At 34.5% G+C, this 17,188-nt stretch overlaps 1 protein-coding gene across 5 annotated transcripts in view; it reads left to right on the top strand.

The window, feature by feature from the left end:
* ATP1B3 (ATPase Na+/K+ transporting subunit beta 3) overlaps nt 1–17,188 on the top strand; it is a 62,222-nt gene that overhangs the window by 8,895 nt on the left and 36,139 nt on the right. For 3 of the 5 annotated variants that reach the window (XR_010390503.1, XR_010390502.1, XM_064516866.1), the window contains exons 3-6: nt 3,549–3,656; nt 5,288–5,475; nt 6,220–6,270; nt 11,070–11,156. Coding sequence is in view for 3 of the 5 variants with exons in the window: in XM_064516866.1 (XP_064372936.1) it covers nt 3,549–3,656; nt 5,288–5,475; nt 6,220–6,270; nt 11,070–11,156 (434 nt within the window). In the remaining 2 variants the exon portion in view is untranslated. Of the gene's footprint in view, nt 1–3,548; nt 3,657–5,287; nt 5,476–6,219; nt 6,271–11,069; nt 11,157–14,392; nt 15,556–17,188 lie in introns of those variants that run through there. The other 2 variants (XM_064516865.1, XM_026101694.2) reach the window with 1 other exon arrangement.

Genomic DNA, 17,188 nt, shown 5'->3' with positions numbered 1-17,188 from the left:
TGAAATTTCTCAAATTTTACAAAAACTTGGCTTAGGGACCAAATTTATGCATCTCCTGTAAAAACAATACAAATCTTAAAATGGCTATGCAATATTAGTATTTTGGTGAAAGTTGGATGACATTTTTGAAAATACTTCTTTTCTTTTCTTTTTTTTTTTTTTTTGAACTCCAAAGCCAATGAGCATTTTGCAACATTATCAATACCCAAGATGAAATGGTAATCTGTGTGTGATGAAATTACAGGTGGCCAAATGTGACAGATGTCTTTGAATTCTGAACATAATTTGTTTTTACATGCCATTTGAGCCATTTCTAACAGATGCTCTCTTACTATGAGGGATTTTTGAGTACTTTTACCAGTTTTTTAAGCTAAAGGGTGAGCTGAATGTTTGAAAAAGGGCAGGGGAAATCCCTGCTTAGAAAAAAGGCAGGTTTTTGACCATTTCCATTGGCGTAGTCAAAACCTTGGTAGTGTATAAAGCAGTATGGGTTCAGGGTATTAATTTTCATACTTTGGTTCTGAAATAACAGTCATAAAGGATGTTTGTTTAAAAAAAAGTGTGTATACCACAAATAGTTTTTCATTTAGGAATTCCTAAAACATTTTTGGATTTAATTCTTTTTATTAAAGATAATTTATAGATGAATAATTAAAGATAATAACATTGCTTATCTCTGTTTCTGTGTTTCTCCTTAACTGTGTCATATTTCACTTGCAGTGAAACATGTCATGTTCCTGGCTGTAAAAATTTAATTTATATATATATATAATATAAAAAAATAAATAAAATTAATATAAACTCTACACACAAAACCTGGATGGTTTAGGTCAAAGGTTTTAGTCTTGCATTAAATGTATTTGGAAATCTCACAGGTTGATGTATTTTATAATTGATATTTGACTCGCTGTGTGCACTGGGATGGAATTGTATCAATTAACTCCAGAATAATTAAAAAAAATTTTTTAATCCCCTTTTGGAATTGTCGAATAATGTAATCTCTATTATAATACTAAATGTAATCCTGTGTTGAAGCTGCTAATTTTATTACTCTGGTAGGCCTGAATCCCACATGGTCTATGTATCAGTCCTTCCTAAAATAGCTTTTTCTGCAGAATTTCCACCATAGTCTCTAGGCAGATTGTGGTGCACTGGAATTAGTGCAGGCCCTTCCTCTTAGGATTTGTATGTTTTTGAAGTTCCCATAAAACAATAAGTCTCCTCAAATTACAGTTTCACTTATTGATGACTAGTTTAGTTGCTTTTGTCTGTCATATACATTTTGCAAATCAACATCTAAGTCTTTCATTCAGAATATTGATCTATAGAAGGTAACAACCTCTTCCCCCAACCCCTCAGTGTGTAAAACCCCTTTAGTGACTTTTCAGTCCTGTTGCTAGTTATCTTATATTTTGTCGAATCCCAGTTCAGTATGGAGGTCAAAAGACTGTGATGATGCAAAGTAATTTGTAGCCAAAAGTGGGATTTCTAGTTTTGTTTGGACTTCAAGTCACATAGGCATATAGCTGTGGCTTGCCTGGAAATAATTTAACTGCTGCTAATGCAAAAAGGAGAATTTGTGATTTGTTGGAAATCCTACAGAAAAGGTAGAGTAAAAATGCATTAAAATTGCATATATATTTATAAGATGTTTGTCTGTGATAAATTTTTAGTATATTCCTTACTTATTTCCCACTGAGAAGTATCTGAAGTAATTTCTGCCTTCGCATGAAAGACCTAGTCATTTCTGTAGGTGAGTCTTCAGTAGAGCTGGGCTGCTTAATTGCACTTTCTATATGCTTTCCAAAAGCTTACTGTTATTGAATAATATGGTAATGTATTAAAAATCCCACATTAAGACAACTTCTCTGACTTTCTCTTTCCACGATAATCTAATTTTCTTCAATGTTTATTTTGTATAAAGAAGGCCTCTTTTTTTTTTTTTTTTTTTTTTTTTTTTTTTTTAGTTTTGGGAGTTAAGTTTTGTTTTCTGCCTTATACTCTTATCCACTTGTTAATCTAGTTTTAATTTGATTTGCCAGAGGATAGGAAACTACATGGCATCCTAAGCTGATATAATTACTGGCTGCTGCAATTGCACTTCTTTCCTTGTGCCAAAGTTTTAATTGATCAAACCATTTCAGTACTCTAACCTAGAAGAAAACCAGTATGATAAAAAATATGAATGATTTTCTGTGGAACTGCAGTCTCAGATCTTGGCTGCAATTGAAGAAATAGGATGCACAGAGACTGAATTGTTAGCCACAACTGCAGTTTTTTCATCCATTCAAGTTAGTTTATATTAAATAAGAATTGTCTTAAGGAAAGTAGTTTGAATAAAGCAATCGTATGCCCTTTGTTTGAACAGATTAAGTATCTTTTGCAACGTGGTGGTGTAGTGCTATTTTTTCTGCCACTTAATTTGTGATGAGTAATAGTAGTATTAGGTATCATTGTGAGTGACAAATCTGATGGCACGGGACCCTATGTATTTGCAGAGAGTAAGCCTTCATTAACTCCTCACGTAGCTTCCACCTGCTGCAAAAAAAAAATCCCTAAGATTCAACTCCATACCTTTCTTTGGCCTTATCCCGGGAAGGACAGTTCGTTCCCTCTGTCTAGGGCCCACATGTCAGTGTCTACCTCTTTCACCCTCCAGCACAAAGCTAGATTCAGTATTCAGTAATCTGCATGTCCTCATTTCTCTTGCTAGTCTTGGCTCCCTGTCTGTAAATTGTTCCTGTTCCAGTGTCCCCCAGCCAGGAGTTGAACGGGCCCAGCCATAGGCACTGGGTACAGCAGACTGGGGAGCCACTCGCACTGCTCTATATCACCCTGCTTGTTTTAGGGTTTGGTGCCAGCTGCTTGTTAAGAATCTTCATGCTTAGCGTGGCCTGACTATACTCCCCAAGGCATACCCCTTCAAAGTGATGGGCGTGACACAGTTTAATAAACTCTCTTGTGTTTTCCATGGAACAGATGTGATCTAAACTTTCTGTACCTGGAGAAGGAGAAAAGGAGCAACAAACTTTTTTTGTTTTGATTGGGAAGTCTTTCAAGCCATCTTTATGCATTATAAGATTAAAAAAAAACTTTATTATTTGCGGGTTGCTCTGAGACTAAAATGATCATAGCCTCAATCAGTATTGCCTAACGATTTGAAGCATAGCTTTAATTTGAGGATGGGATTTTTTGTTTGTTCTTTTTAGTTTAATCTGTTGAATATGGAAAATACAAAGTGAATCAGTAAAATACTTCAATTGAAAGTGATTAAGTTGCTGATTTTGTTATTCCTAATCCATTGGGTTTGGTTTGTGAATTACAGTTATATGTTGGATTGAGTTTAAGTCTTAATTCATGTAGAGTAATGTAGATTTTAATAACTGTCTTTAAACACAAACTGCTAGCAGTACTGCGGGCTACAGGGATAACACTGATATTTCTTTATAGATAGATGCTTTTCAATTTATGAATATAATTTTGAGTAGGTTGGAGTGGAGTAGAGAAGAAGAGTTCAGTCTTTTACTTGTACCTTTTTTTTTTTTAAGGACTTATGATTTCACCAAAGCCAGACACTGCACTGGAATTTTACTTTAACAAGAGTGACTCCCAGTCATATGCAGAATATGTTTCTACACTTAGACAATTTCTTGAAAGTAAGTTATTTAAAAATGCCCAGATGGTTCTGGAGTCTTACTGTTGAGTACATTAGTTTCCTTTTATGCATGTAGTGACTAATCGCTAAATAAAATTGTTGCAAGTTTAGGCTTGCTCTAGATAAGTCTATTCATATATATACTTTATAGCACTTTTCAACAGTGGATCTCAAAGTCTGCTTTACAGAAAAAGGTAAGTATCTCTATGTGTATTTTACAGGCAGGAAACTGAGTGTGAGGAACAGTGGAGTGCATAAAATACGGAGAGTTGAGTCCTAGTCAAGTGTTCTGGTAACATGGTGGTGTCGGTACTACAAGAAGTAGGAATTATGTAGGCCAAGAGAATTCAATGTAAAATTACAGAGGTCATGTATTTGGAGTCAACATTTATCAAGATTTGACTGATGAGTCTTTATCCGAAAGACTTGCTACCTGAATAATAGATAATCCTTTAGTCTTAAGAATTTGAGTGTTTGCCTGTTTAAAAACGAGGCACACAATAAATTAACAGCATTTTATTCATTATCACTCTAATACACAGTCCTTATAGATGGAAATATTAAAAAGTTGAAGTTAGAGAAAAGGTATAGCAAAGGGCAGATGAAAGGATAGCAAAATCACTTAACACATATGTTGTTCTATGTATTTGCCCGCATGTATACTTTATCTATAAATGTAGAAATTGAGCAAAAATATTAGTAAGTGTAACCTCTCAGAAGTTATAAGTGAGAATGAAAGTGGTTCTGTAGCATCTCATCTTTGTTTATGAGTTGCTTTGTTAGCTACTGAAGCTCTACTGGAACCTGCCTGGACTGAGTGCCTGTAGCTTTGGTGCCTCCTGCAAGGCTCTGTGAGTAGAGGTTGCTTTCAGAGCTCTGCGGAGAGTTCCTAGGAAGAGTGCTACACTTTGTGATTGCCTGCCTCTCCTGCAGTTAAATAGGTTTTGGACTCTCACACTGAGGATGAACCATTGATTACCCTTTTTCCAAATTTTTTATTTCCCCCTACAGCTAGGCAAACCTAAAATGTGTTAACTGTGAACAGATAACCTTTTGTAACAATGTAAACTGCATACTTTCTTTTGTTCTAGAAAGTGTTAGCAGTTTCTAGAGCCATAGACGTGTGAAATTAAAGAAATAGGAAAATTATTTGGAATGGCAAAATAACATCCATTATACTACCTGATACAGATGAGAAACAAGTTAATACTATCTGTTAATACTTCAAGTTTTCCTGTTTATTTATTAAAAAAAATGTACAAAGGGAAAACATGCTTATAGCTTAATTTCCAGGTAAGAACTCTGTTTATATTTTAACACATTATAAATTTAAAATTATTTACAGAAACTAATAAAGTTGTGATTATTGGTAAGATTTTAAAAGTAGGACTGTACTATTTCTCTTGTAATAATCTGTTTTCTTTCATTCAGATATAGTAGAACTTTTTGGTAGACTTGGAAAAGTAACAATGTTTAAGAAGAAGATCCCTAATGCTCTGAAAACAGTCCTTTTAAAAAAAAATTCTAGACAAGTAACAACTGTAGACTAGATGTTTACATAGGCTTCTCTATTTTTTGCCTAAATGTATGCTTTACACCATTGATTTTTACAACCATTTCTATGTTTCATAGCATATGATGATTCAAAACAAGCCCAAAACATAGACTGTACACCAGGAAAGGTTTTTGATCAGAATGATGAGGCTGTTAAAAAGGCATGTCGATTTAACCTCTCTGAGCTCGGACAATGCTCTGGAAAGGAAGATAAGACCTTTGGCTATTCTAGAGGAACTCCATGTGTGCTTGTGAAAATGAATAGAGTAAGTGCATACTTACATATATATATATATATATATATATATATATTTTTTTTTTCAGTTTTAGAATGAGCTTTCCAGACTAGCACTGTATGAAGAATCACTGTAGGAAAAGACTGACATGTGTGTTCAGTTTGCTTCTGAAGATATGCATGTTTCTGGAATAGTGTAATTTACTGAAATGTATAGCAATTCGTGTGTCTCGCAGAGTAAAATAAAGTAAGATTTTTATTGGCCTTGATTGGTCACATCAAGATACCTGAAAACCCTCTTTTAAACAGTAGAATGCTCTTTGCTTATGGCTCTGTGTAGCTGATTTCAAAACATTCTGTAGATCAAAGTTAATTTTATTTCATATCTACATTATAGAAATACAATTAGAATTTAATGCATTCTGTAACATTTAAACTGTGTAAGATGATGAAAACTACACTGCATGAATAAATATATCACTTTTCATAGATGTTATACATTACTTGATCTGCTAGCTGAATTGAGCCATTAATGTTACATGCTTTATTTGAAATAAGAAGATACTCCTTGGTGTAGCCATTGTAACTATTTGCGCTTTAACTTAAAATGCTTTAAATTTTCGTTCTTGTCTAAAATTGTGCTTCATAAAAATGGCTATTGACAGATTTGCTGCCTGTATGAAGTCTGTCATATCAAGTGAGAAAATATTGAATTCAGTCTAAAACTGGAAGGGGGAAGAACATCTATAAATATTATTTTCTTTCTTTCCCTTAGATAATTGGATTAAAGCCTGAAGGAGAACCATATATAGAGTGTTCGACTAAGGTCAGTTCTGAGTGTAATAAATATTTAGTTAATTTTCCTGATGGTTAAGATGTAAAGTAAATATATATACTGGATCAGAACACTTACTTCACTTTCATCCTTTCTCTAAAACTTTTAAAACCTTTTTTTTTTAACCTTTTTTGTTTCCTGTTTTCATCTCACTGTATGTCTACTTTAGTTTTAGTGTACTTAACTTCTTCAGTGTAGTTTTTAAAATACTGTCCTTTTTTGTTCTTCCATCTTTAGTAACTTTAAAATATATTTAGCTACCTGACCTGCTACAGAGTTGAGGAAAGAGCATATATGTAACCTGGGCTCATATTATTTTTTTTTTAATTTTGTGTGCGTTATGTTTTGTTTTCCCATTTCATAACCTATATTTTTATTTTTCTCTCCATGCTGCAAGTGCACCTTAGACAATTTTATAAATGATGGGTAAGAGAAAGTGTGAAAACTAATGTCGTTAACTGTTCGAGTAAATATTGTCCTCAAATCAATTATAAACAATTTATAATAACAGCAAATCTATACATATTTATTGTGTACCATTTGATTTAAAAAGAATGTTTTATTGACAGCTGTAACAATTACTTTGACTTCTGCGCGTTTTTCCTAGTCTGCTTTGGGAGCAGTGAAAAACTTGGTAAGTTGCTAGCTTGAGCAAGGGACGGAGTCACGGCTTTTAGCGTGAGGTGACTGTTTCATAAAAATGGTAGGTAGGCTGAGGAATTTTAGGAGATTAACTAGGCAAATATCTAGGATGAAAGCAGGAGCACATATGACCACCTACCTATCTGTGGTAGGCATTAATTTCAATACTAGATTTTTGTGGATTCTTCAACAGTTTTAATCTCTCTGTGGCAGCCCGTTGCCAGTTAAGGTGGTTACTTCTCTCAGTAGTTGAGACTGACTTTTGTGTCTGATTTTACAAAATGGTCTGTTGAAGGAATGATTTGTTTCTCTAGAATAAAGCAATTAAGTTCTTTCTACTTTTACTAGTCTTTTTTTTTTTCCTTCTCCAGTCTGTCGATTTTTGTAACATGGTATTCCAAGCAGGACACAGTTTGTCTCTAGCTGAGGCATTGTTAATGATGGTTAGAATTTTTCCATCTGTGTCATCACAAATAAAGAAATAATATCTTCCAAGATAAAATTCGTAATACTGTTACGTGGACTTGTTGTCACTTTACTCCTTATATCTTTCCTTTTAGTTGTTTTGCAGTCTGTATTTATACATTTCTTTAAGTTCAGGGCTCTGAATTTCATGTTGCTATTTTCAGCCCCTCTCTGTAATTTGTCAGATCATTTTAATGGGATCCAGCTCTCCAAAGTGTTTTCAACTACTTATGGCTTGGTGTTGTTCATTAATGAACTTTTTCTTACATCTAAGTCCTTACTGAAAATACTGAAAAGAGACAGGCCCAGGAGAGTCATCTTTATTTACACCTGAAATGCCTTCTTATTCTGCAAGTGATGTGTTAGTACTAATGCGTAAGTGATTTATAAAGTACTGATGCTAATTTCGTGTCATGATGTTCATATCTCTTCAGGTCCTGTGGGGCAGTGTTAAAAGCTATACCAAACAAATCACAGACATTCCTTTTCCTTATCCTCTTAGCTGAGTTCATTAGGAAAAAAAAGTGAATTTGGTAATAACTTTGAGTTTATTTCTTTTTTTTATCTTCTTGGAATTTTTGCCCTTTGAGATATTTTCAAATAAATTATTTGAATGTTAAATGATTGGTATATATTTTCTTGCGTTCTCTTTCTTTAAGTAAATACTACTTTTTACCTTCTCTGGGTAGAAATCTCTCTGATCTACACAAGTGTAATGTTTTTATTTTAAGATTATTGCTAAAAGATCAAAGGTTACTTGATAGTTCTTCAGTGACTTCCAAGGAAAATTTTTGTCAGGCTTTGCTACCTTGAATGCATCTATTTTATCTTAAGCTTGTTCTTACTCTAGCCTGTCCTGATTTACCTGCTTATGAAAGTGTAAGTATTGGTAGAATTCAACCTTCTCTATAGAGACCAAAGTGAAGAATCAGCATGAGCAATTATCACTTTCTTCTTCCTGTCTATGCCTCATTTTTACAGAATTTCTTCTTCTTTCTACCTATACTGCTTACTGACTGAAAATTATTTTTTGCCAGCTGAGGCTTTTTTTTTTTTTTTTTTTTTAACTTAAAGGGTTATGCTGTTCCTTTATATCAGCTCATGTGTCCTTGTTTCCAATTCCATCAGTATTTCTTTGATTCCTTAGGATACTAGCACTCTGTAGTGGTCTCAAGCAGTCATTACTGTAGTTTCTGTAGATAAGGAAAGTGAGTGAGTGCAATGTCAGACACTAATCAAAAGCTGGTTCTTGCTCCTGTGCACTAGAGGAACTGACCTGCTCTAGGCTTAAGGATCTCACAAGGAGAAACAAGCTTAAATGACTTGTACTTCCAAGAAGTTTGACAATCAGTATTCTAGATCTTCAGTTCTGAGATGGAAATACCTAGTTTCATATTCATTGGAATATCTTGCAGCAGTATTCTTTCATGTTAAAACTGCATTTACTGAAACATAAGTAGATTTGGTGCAAGGGAAGGCATTGCATACAAATAATCTTAATTTCAAACTATCTGTATTTCTGCTGTTTAGAGATTGTCTTAACTTTGTATTAGGTATCTTTTTCTAACTTACAAAAATGAAGAATGACTGTGTGGATAAGACTACTTTCCTTGCCATTGTCAGCATAACCAATTTACCTTGATTTTTGTGAAAGAAGGATCAAACACCTTACAGGTTCTGTTAGCTGATATTGGTCTTTATCTTATTTCAATTGATTTTCTTTAAACTGAGCAGTGAGCCTAAAGAGATGCATGCAACTGATAACATTTCTTCTCAAATGATTACAAAACAGTCTTACAGGCATTTAACCCAAGTTCTTTGCTTGGGTCTTTGTACTTTATTTTAAATCTGTAAATTATTCTTTCTAAGATACAATCCTAATAAAGCCTCTGTGAATGAGGTAGAAGTGCATCTTTATCTGTCCAACTAAGTGGTCTGATTTGTAGATTTGCTGACTGCCTGCAACTCTTTGTGGAAGTTGTTAATGGTAGGCAGAAAAAAATGGCACAAATGCATTGGGTCTTAAAGCTGCTTGCTTAGTTTTTTAAAAATTGTGTAAGGATATTAGTGAGCTTAGCTCAAAAAAAATCACAGCATTTGCATGAGAGAGGCAGTTGCATGTCTGAGGACCTCTGGTATTTAATCAATAGCCTAATGTATATGTTTATGACTGTGCATGCATTGTATGTAACTACTCCAGAAAGCTCTACTCCTATTTATCTTTCCTGTGTTATTCTGTATTTTGATGTTTTTTAACCATAATTGCAGAATTATATTTGAATAATGACTATTTTCAGCTGCCTGAGCTGTAATTAAAATAGAGGATAATAGTGCAATGCATCACAATTCTACTTAATTAAATTTGCTAACTCAAGGTCCAAAATATTTAATAAACATATACTGGAGAATTGCAGCAATTTAGACTTCAAAGGAGTGAGAACATGGCCTTATCCTAAACATCATCTGGTATGTCCTTAGAGGGGGAGGAGGGGATTCTTGGTCTGTGGTTTCTCTGCTGTTGTGTTCCTCTTAGCTCAGTTCTATTTCCGCAATATTTTTCTGAATTTTGTAGTGTATCTCTTTTAAATTGCTGATATTGTATAAGATAATATAGGAAAAAAATTACTAATGCACTTTGAACTTGTGAAATACACTGAACAAGCAGGGATGTTCTGAAGATCATACTTAGTGTTTTTTGGGGGGAGGAGAGTTGTTTTTGTGGTATTTCTCTTACTTTATCTTGGTAAATGTTTACCTATTGTAGAAAGTCACTTTTAGATGTGGCCATTTCGTAGTGGCTTGAATTTGTGGTAGTTTACCGTCCTGGCAGGATACACCATCCTGAAGAATACTGTATGTATAGCAATGTGTCCATATACTAGCATAGTGATATCCTGAGTCTGGGACAGCTCAGTCTTATTTGTAATGTCCTGTTGGCTGACTCCTTAGTCAGAAATTATGCAGCAGCTTTGTAGGTGATGGAGCTTGTTTTTGCTACTAGATTTGGGATTGTAGGGGAAAGTCTAATGAAAAGGCATGCATATGTACATTGTTCCTTCTGGGTGATGATGGTGCACAGAACGTCTAGCACGATTTTAAACGTGGGTTTCCTTCTAGGTAACTTTATTCCAAGAACTTGCTGAACAAATTAGAAATGGTACACTACTGCAGGGAGAGAGCTAGAGTCCTTTGTGAAAGGCTAGGGTTGTATTGTTGCAAAACCTGAGAATACTGAAAATTTGTCTTTAAACAGAAATCCATCTTTAACTTAAATACAGATCTGCTGTCGCTTCACCAAAATATACAGGCTTGCTTGTGGATTTGGGAGATGTTAGCTTCTTTACGCTTTTATATTAAAATGAGTTACTCATTGCAATGAGTATGTTTTCCCCTGCCCTGTTTCCTTTGACTGGTAAGGGAAACTTAAATGCAAGCTGTCTTGACTTGATTACTAATTTACATATTACTGTTAATAATCTTCTTTACTGTAGCAGATGTGTGCAGCATGTAACTGTTTTCCAAAAATTAATCTCTTCTGGAAGCTATTCTAATACTTTTGGAGCTCAATTACTTTTTTTAAGAAATCTTGCACTTTATCATTGAGTTATAATTCTACTTTTGATATTATTATTTTTTTTATGCAGGTAGATGTTAACTTTAAATTTTGTTATTTCCAATCATAGGACGAAGGCACAGTTCAGATAATTTATTTTCCTCCTGGAGGTTTGATTGACTTAATGTACTTTCCATACTATGGGAAAAGCTTGCATGTAAGTATGTCTTAACAATGGTCTTCATTTTGTAAGTGTTTAGTTCCTTTTGCATTTACTGCTACTAACGTCAGACTGATAGTAAAGTCTGAAATTTGCAATGAGGTACTCATGAGGAATACTATAAATGCAGAAGCTTCATAGTGCTTGATAAGATTAGAGATATGCTTTTGCAAACAGGAGGAAATAAATTGGGCATACTAGCCTAATGAAGAAAAGGCTGTATACTAGCAGTATTTAAGGAGTGTGCTGTTTTATGGTCACAGATATTTTTGCTTTTGTTGAGTGCAGAGGAACACAGAAAAACTAAGCTGGTTCTTCTGATTACAATACAGTTTCTAATAGTTAATCCTCAGGGTTTATGTTCAGGATATTAAGTTTATAATTCAGTATGGTTTTTCCACTGTTGGTTATACATCTTTGTACTTCTGCAGACTTGTTTTCTGTTCACTCTGTTTTGTGAAGAAGCACTTTGAGTTAGCTGATATATTTATTAGCTATATATATACATTGTTTTCTTTCCCCATGCCTCCCGAATATTCTGACCATAAATTTTGTTTATATGTATGAAGAACAGTTAGTTAAAAAAAAAAAAAAAGAAAAACAACAAAAAACCCACCTTGCTTTGTGGATCCAGAATAAGTAGGGTTAAGACTGCAATTTCTTCTTGAACTTAAATTTAGTTTTCTTTCTTCTTTTTTTTTGAATCAACCTGTGATAACTACATACAAAAAGTCCTTACTTTCCATCAAATATAAAATTGTATCACCTCTTACAGACTGAGTTATTCATTCTTAGTTAATAAACAACTTCATCATTCACCACTAAGATAAAAATCCTTTTTCAACATAAATATGTAAGGACCACAGCTAGACCACATTAATTGTCATTCCCGCAAATGATTTTTCTATTCAATTGTTAAATTGTTCATTGTTGTGTTGTCTTTCTAGTGTACTCTGTAGTTACTTGCAGCAGCTTATATCTTTACATAGCTTATCATAATCAGGAAGGTGTTCTTTAGCATCTGCTTTTATGGTATTTGTCTTAAGTTCTCTCTCTTCCATTTTGTTACCAAGTGGTTGACATAATTTCCACAATTATGCTAGTGAATACTCAAACCAGAGAAGCCTTTATCATTTTTATGCTGAGAGGACTACATTTCAAAACAAGCTGTCCTTGGGACAGGTAACTGTTTCTTATAGTCTGAAAAACTTAGAGGATATGCTGTACCTTGTAAACTAATTGTGTTCAGATGAGGTTCATCTTTGGCAATTTTATTCTGAAGGTGTCTAGGCAGTCCAGTCTTGGGTTTGACACATCAAAAGCAATTCAGTACAACTCTTTAGGAGTTGATTTGCCTAATAAAAAGGTCCTGGAGCCATGTCTGGGATCTGTCAACCTCCAGTTCCAAAAGGCAGAGTCAGTACATATGCTATCCCCTCTTGGGAAAGAATAGAGAAAGAAAGAGGGCACTGCTTCTCTAAGAAACACAAAATACAGCTTCAATAGACCTTGAGATGTTGGGAGGTAGTTTGTACCAAAGATGGTACAAAGACCTTTGCTGACAAAATCCCTGTCTTAGTGCTTCCGTTCTGATGGGAAAGGTAAGTCTATGAAAGGAGAGTACTGAAGTCAGGCAGAACTCAATGCTATTCCATACTTGACTTAGCTGATTAAGAATTTTTCTTTTATTTAATAAACTGATATTCTTTTTTTGGAGTTTTTGGTTCTGGGTCCTTTCGCATTCACTTTGTTGTGTGAGATTGGGGCTGAGGTTTACTTGAGGGGGTTCTTGCTTATGTGAGGCTCAACTGTCATAACAGTGGTATATTGTGAAAAAGAAGGCAACAGGAAGAGTTTTGAGAGGTTAAGGTATTCCATTAGGTCTCAAGAGACTGGATTCATTTCTTGGCTATACCACAAATTTTCTGTATTATATCTTTGTAGAATTGTTGAATTACTTTATTGTGTAAAGGAGTTAAGAGATTAAAACTAATCTTGCTGTGCAGGTGCAAAGGTGGAGCCATGAAAGTTACTAATCTATGCAGTTTTGCTTCCCAGAAAGGTGGTTTGCCTTTTGCCATTCTCAGTGCACTGAACCCAACTCCCTGACCTTAATGATTTGTTTCCTTTTTTAAAATGATCTTAACTGCTTAATAAGGATTCTGAATATTTTTATCCCTTCTATATTGAGTAAAAGGCCATTTTACTCTGATCTGTCTTCAAAATACCATAGAAATCTGTGCACTTATTTAAAGTCTTGGAGATGAGAAGATTTCTCTGAGCACACACTTTGTTTTCTAATCGTTAGAAAACTTGGTTACTGTCTCAAATGTGGTGTTGCTGTTGACTTGAAAATGCAGCTTGCCTAGCTGCATTTTTTCCTCCAGATTGAAATTTATGGGGGCACAAATAAAGTTCTGGTGCAGCAGAGCCACCCTCCATCCAAGTGAAGTAGTTATTTCAAAGATTTAAGTACATCTGCTTCCATGCCACCATTTTTTGTAAAGAATTTGAGTGTTCTATAGTGTTTTCTTTGCTTTTAATTTTTTTTCTTACCCTGAAAACAACAGAATAATATTAATGAATCTCTGAAGTTAATGAAAAAAAACTAACTCAAAGTTTTATTCAATTAAAACTTAATGCTGACAATTGAAGAATGTTGCTGTGCCATCTTTTAGTCTACTAGCTTCTATGAATTTTACTGTTCAGAACTACCCAGTGCTAAACGGGATAGGATGAAAGAGAAGCTAGTTTACTAATACTTGTCGTAGTATGCTGTTGACGAGGGGAAAAAAAACTACTTAAAACAGCGTATTAGAAAAGATATGTCCTATAACAGATTGAAAAAAAAAAAAGAGGCTGTGTGACGAGTAGGGAAACAGAATATAGTTTCAGAGGCTGTTGCAGTAGACATGTCTGGGAAATTGGAGACTAGACCCAATGTAATAGAAAGGGGGTAAAAGCATATGCCTCTTGAAAATCCTATCTGTGACTGTTCAGTTATGTTGACTGCATCAGTTAGGAAATGCTATGAAGAATGTATACCTGATTATCTAACTTTGGGGGGAAAAAAGTCTTACCTGAGTCAGATTGGACTTTGAAAGGTTGGATCTTAACTAGCTTTTTCTGGACAGTGTTCTGATGGATTAAATGTTAATTGTTCATGTTAATTGTTATATTCAGATCACTTACTCTGGTATCACAAATATTTTCCCCATCTTTCTGTTTACTAGGCTCACTATTTACAGCCTCTAGTGGCTGTTCAACTAGCAATTAACTCCAACAGTACCAAAGAAGAAATAACAATTGAGTGTAAGATCCTGGGCTCACCTAATTTAAAAAATGAAGATGACCGTGACAAGTTTCTGGGACGAATTGCCTTCAAAGTTCAGATGACTGAATAGCAGGAGTTTAAAAAAAAAAAACAAAAAACAAAAAAAGAATAATTCTGCACAAAGTAAACATTGTGTTGTCTGTTTTGTATCAGCTGGACATGCCATTCTAGGATATGAGACCACCTTGGAGAATGTTCAGGTGGTATATGGCGTTTCAGGGTAGCATAAATAATATGCTTCCAAATCATATGTTTAAAATCCCTCAAAATAAATGCCTATCATGCTTCTGCCTGCCCCATTGGAACAGTGTACAGACTATAGTTATGTCATTTTAGGGACCTGTAAATAGCTGTTTTCAAACACATAATAATGGTGATCTTTGTCCTGTTCTAAAATGTGGTTTTATTCCCCAAGTGAGTGTCTCAAGCTTAATGTGCTGTGCTATGTAAATATTGTATTGATTTAACACTGGTTTAACTGTCATATCTCAATGCTGACACAGTTATAGGGATAAATAATAAATGGTACCTGACTGACATAGTGATTTTTTTGAAAGAGTAAACACCTCCACGTAAATTGTGTCTGTGGGAGTGGGTGGGTGGATGGATGGCTGTGTGGAGATGCCTTAAATCCTAGGTGGGGTGGGGTGGGAGAATTAAAATGGATTTTAAGAATTGGTATGGATTTCTGAAAGTAAGTGCTCAACTAGTACTTTCTTGTGCTTGTCACTGTGCAAGTATTGTGTACATGTAATACTTGGTATAGAGTTTGGTATTCTAGCTGAGGAATTGAATCTTATTGTGTTGTTAATTGCTTGCGATATGTGGAGCACAAATAAAATCTATACAATATTTTAAAACTTTCTAGTTCAGAAATATCAATATAAGGCAATTAAAATGGTTTAGAGTCCTGGTGACAGTTGTACAACAGAGCCACTTGAAAGAAGCGGCCTTGCTATTGTGGGAATAGGCTTTTGTTTTCCAATAAAACAAGTTCCTGAAGAAACTCTGTTGAAAAGAAAATAAGAATTGTCTTGATTAAACATTCCTATGTTTAATTTATATGCTCTGTTTCCTTGCATCATTTTAAATACTTGGTATTTTCTTCCACTCTTTCATCTTGGATTTTCTATGTGTTTCCTTATCTGCCATGTAGAAAATTGCCCTTACCAACTGCTTTGTAGAAAACCCAGGCTACTGAGTTGGAGTGTATATTCTGTTACAAGTATTGCGGCCTAGGTTTGTTGGTTCACATGCTTTTATGCCTAGTTCTTACAGTGGTTTTTAATATTCTATTTAGACAAATGAGGTGGATGATTAAGTTCAATATCAGTTCTGAGGTCTTAATGCCTTTCCTTGAAAATGTCTGAGGCCAATGTAAGCCACATTAGTGCAATGTTTTTTAAACATCTATGCAAACGTACACATGTGCAAGGTTGGAGGAAGCTACTTGTAATGGGACTTAAGCAATGCATTGATCCTCATTAAAAAATAGATCAATTCTGATCTGATACAATTTAGCATGCTTTTTTGTTGTTGTCTACAATGGAAAAATGGTTGTGTGTTCGTCACAAATATGCAGTGGATACTTTTGTAATGACAACATGCATATACTGCGTAGGAATGCAGTCCAATTCCTCATGTTTTAAATCTTGCAGTTTTAGAGCTGGGACACATGGGTTTTTGAAGATACAACTAACTTCTATGTTACTATGGCCTGAAAGTATTTTAGTAGTTGTGATGAAACTTCAAGTGTAGAGGTTGTATCTGAAAATGAACAGTACTAGCTCCATGTTTTTTTTTTTAAAAAAAAATCTCATTTCAGATTTGAATTTACTTAGGAATGGTAAGAAGTTCCGGAGAGATGCTCAGTTTTCAAAAGAGCTGATGCTTGCAATAATCTCTTTTTCTACTTGTCTATGCAGAAAAAGTGTGAAATGGCAATTCTTCACTAGCAATTCCTGGACTCGTAGAACTTGACAAACTCCTGCTCTCCCTAGATTTTGTATAAGTTTGTTTAATTACAAAAAGATTATCTGTTGGAAAAAAATTTTGAAAGGGTTCAGCTATCAAAATCAGCATGTAAAATATATGTGGGTAATGAGATGTGTGTTAAGGGAAACTATTTCAGTAATCAAACTCTGAAGTATTTCCTCCTTTTTATTTCTTTGGCTTCAGAATTTGAGTAAGTGATCTGTCAGTTATTTATACGCAGGTGTACCAATTGTTAGGACATGACACAGTTACTCATATTCTTCATGTGAAATTTTCAGTAAGGGTTCCTTGGGTTTAATTATAAATCATCATTAAAGATACAAAATTATATTTAACTTTTTACTAAAAAACCTGAGATGTTTAACTTTCATACTAAATACTTGTCTTGGGTAACTTTTTAGCACCTTCAAGTGTGGAACAAGGACTTCTAAATATTGTGGAGTTCCCAGTTGCTGAAGCCACCCTTTCGTGCCACGATGAAAATCCACCTATATTCTGTTCTGTTGACATACCCTCTTCTCTTTGCCATGTCCTATTCCCCCTGTCCCCCCCACACTCCCCAGGGGTAAAGGGGAAGCTCAGCAGAAGATTGTTAGACAAGAAAATTACCCAAGGGTTTTATTTACATTGACTGTGCTGCAGATCAGATGATCTCAGGAGGACTCGGGGATAGAGGATGTTTAGTACTGACTGGCAATTA

Source organism: Dromaius novaehollandiae, chromosome 9 (assembly GCF_036370855.1).
Source record: "Dromaius novaehollandiae isolate bDroNov1 chromosome 9, bDroNov1.hap1, whole genome shotgun sequence".
In the NCBI taxonomy this organism is placed as follows: domain Eukaryota; kingdom Metazoa; phylum Chordata; class Aves; order Casuariiformes; family Dromaiidae; genus Dromaius; species Dromaius novaehollandiae.
This window is presented reverse-complemented; position numbering and strand designations above follow the sequence as displayed.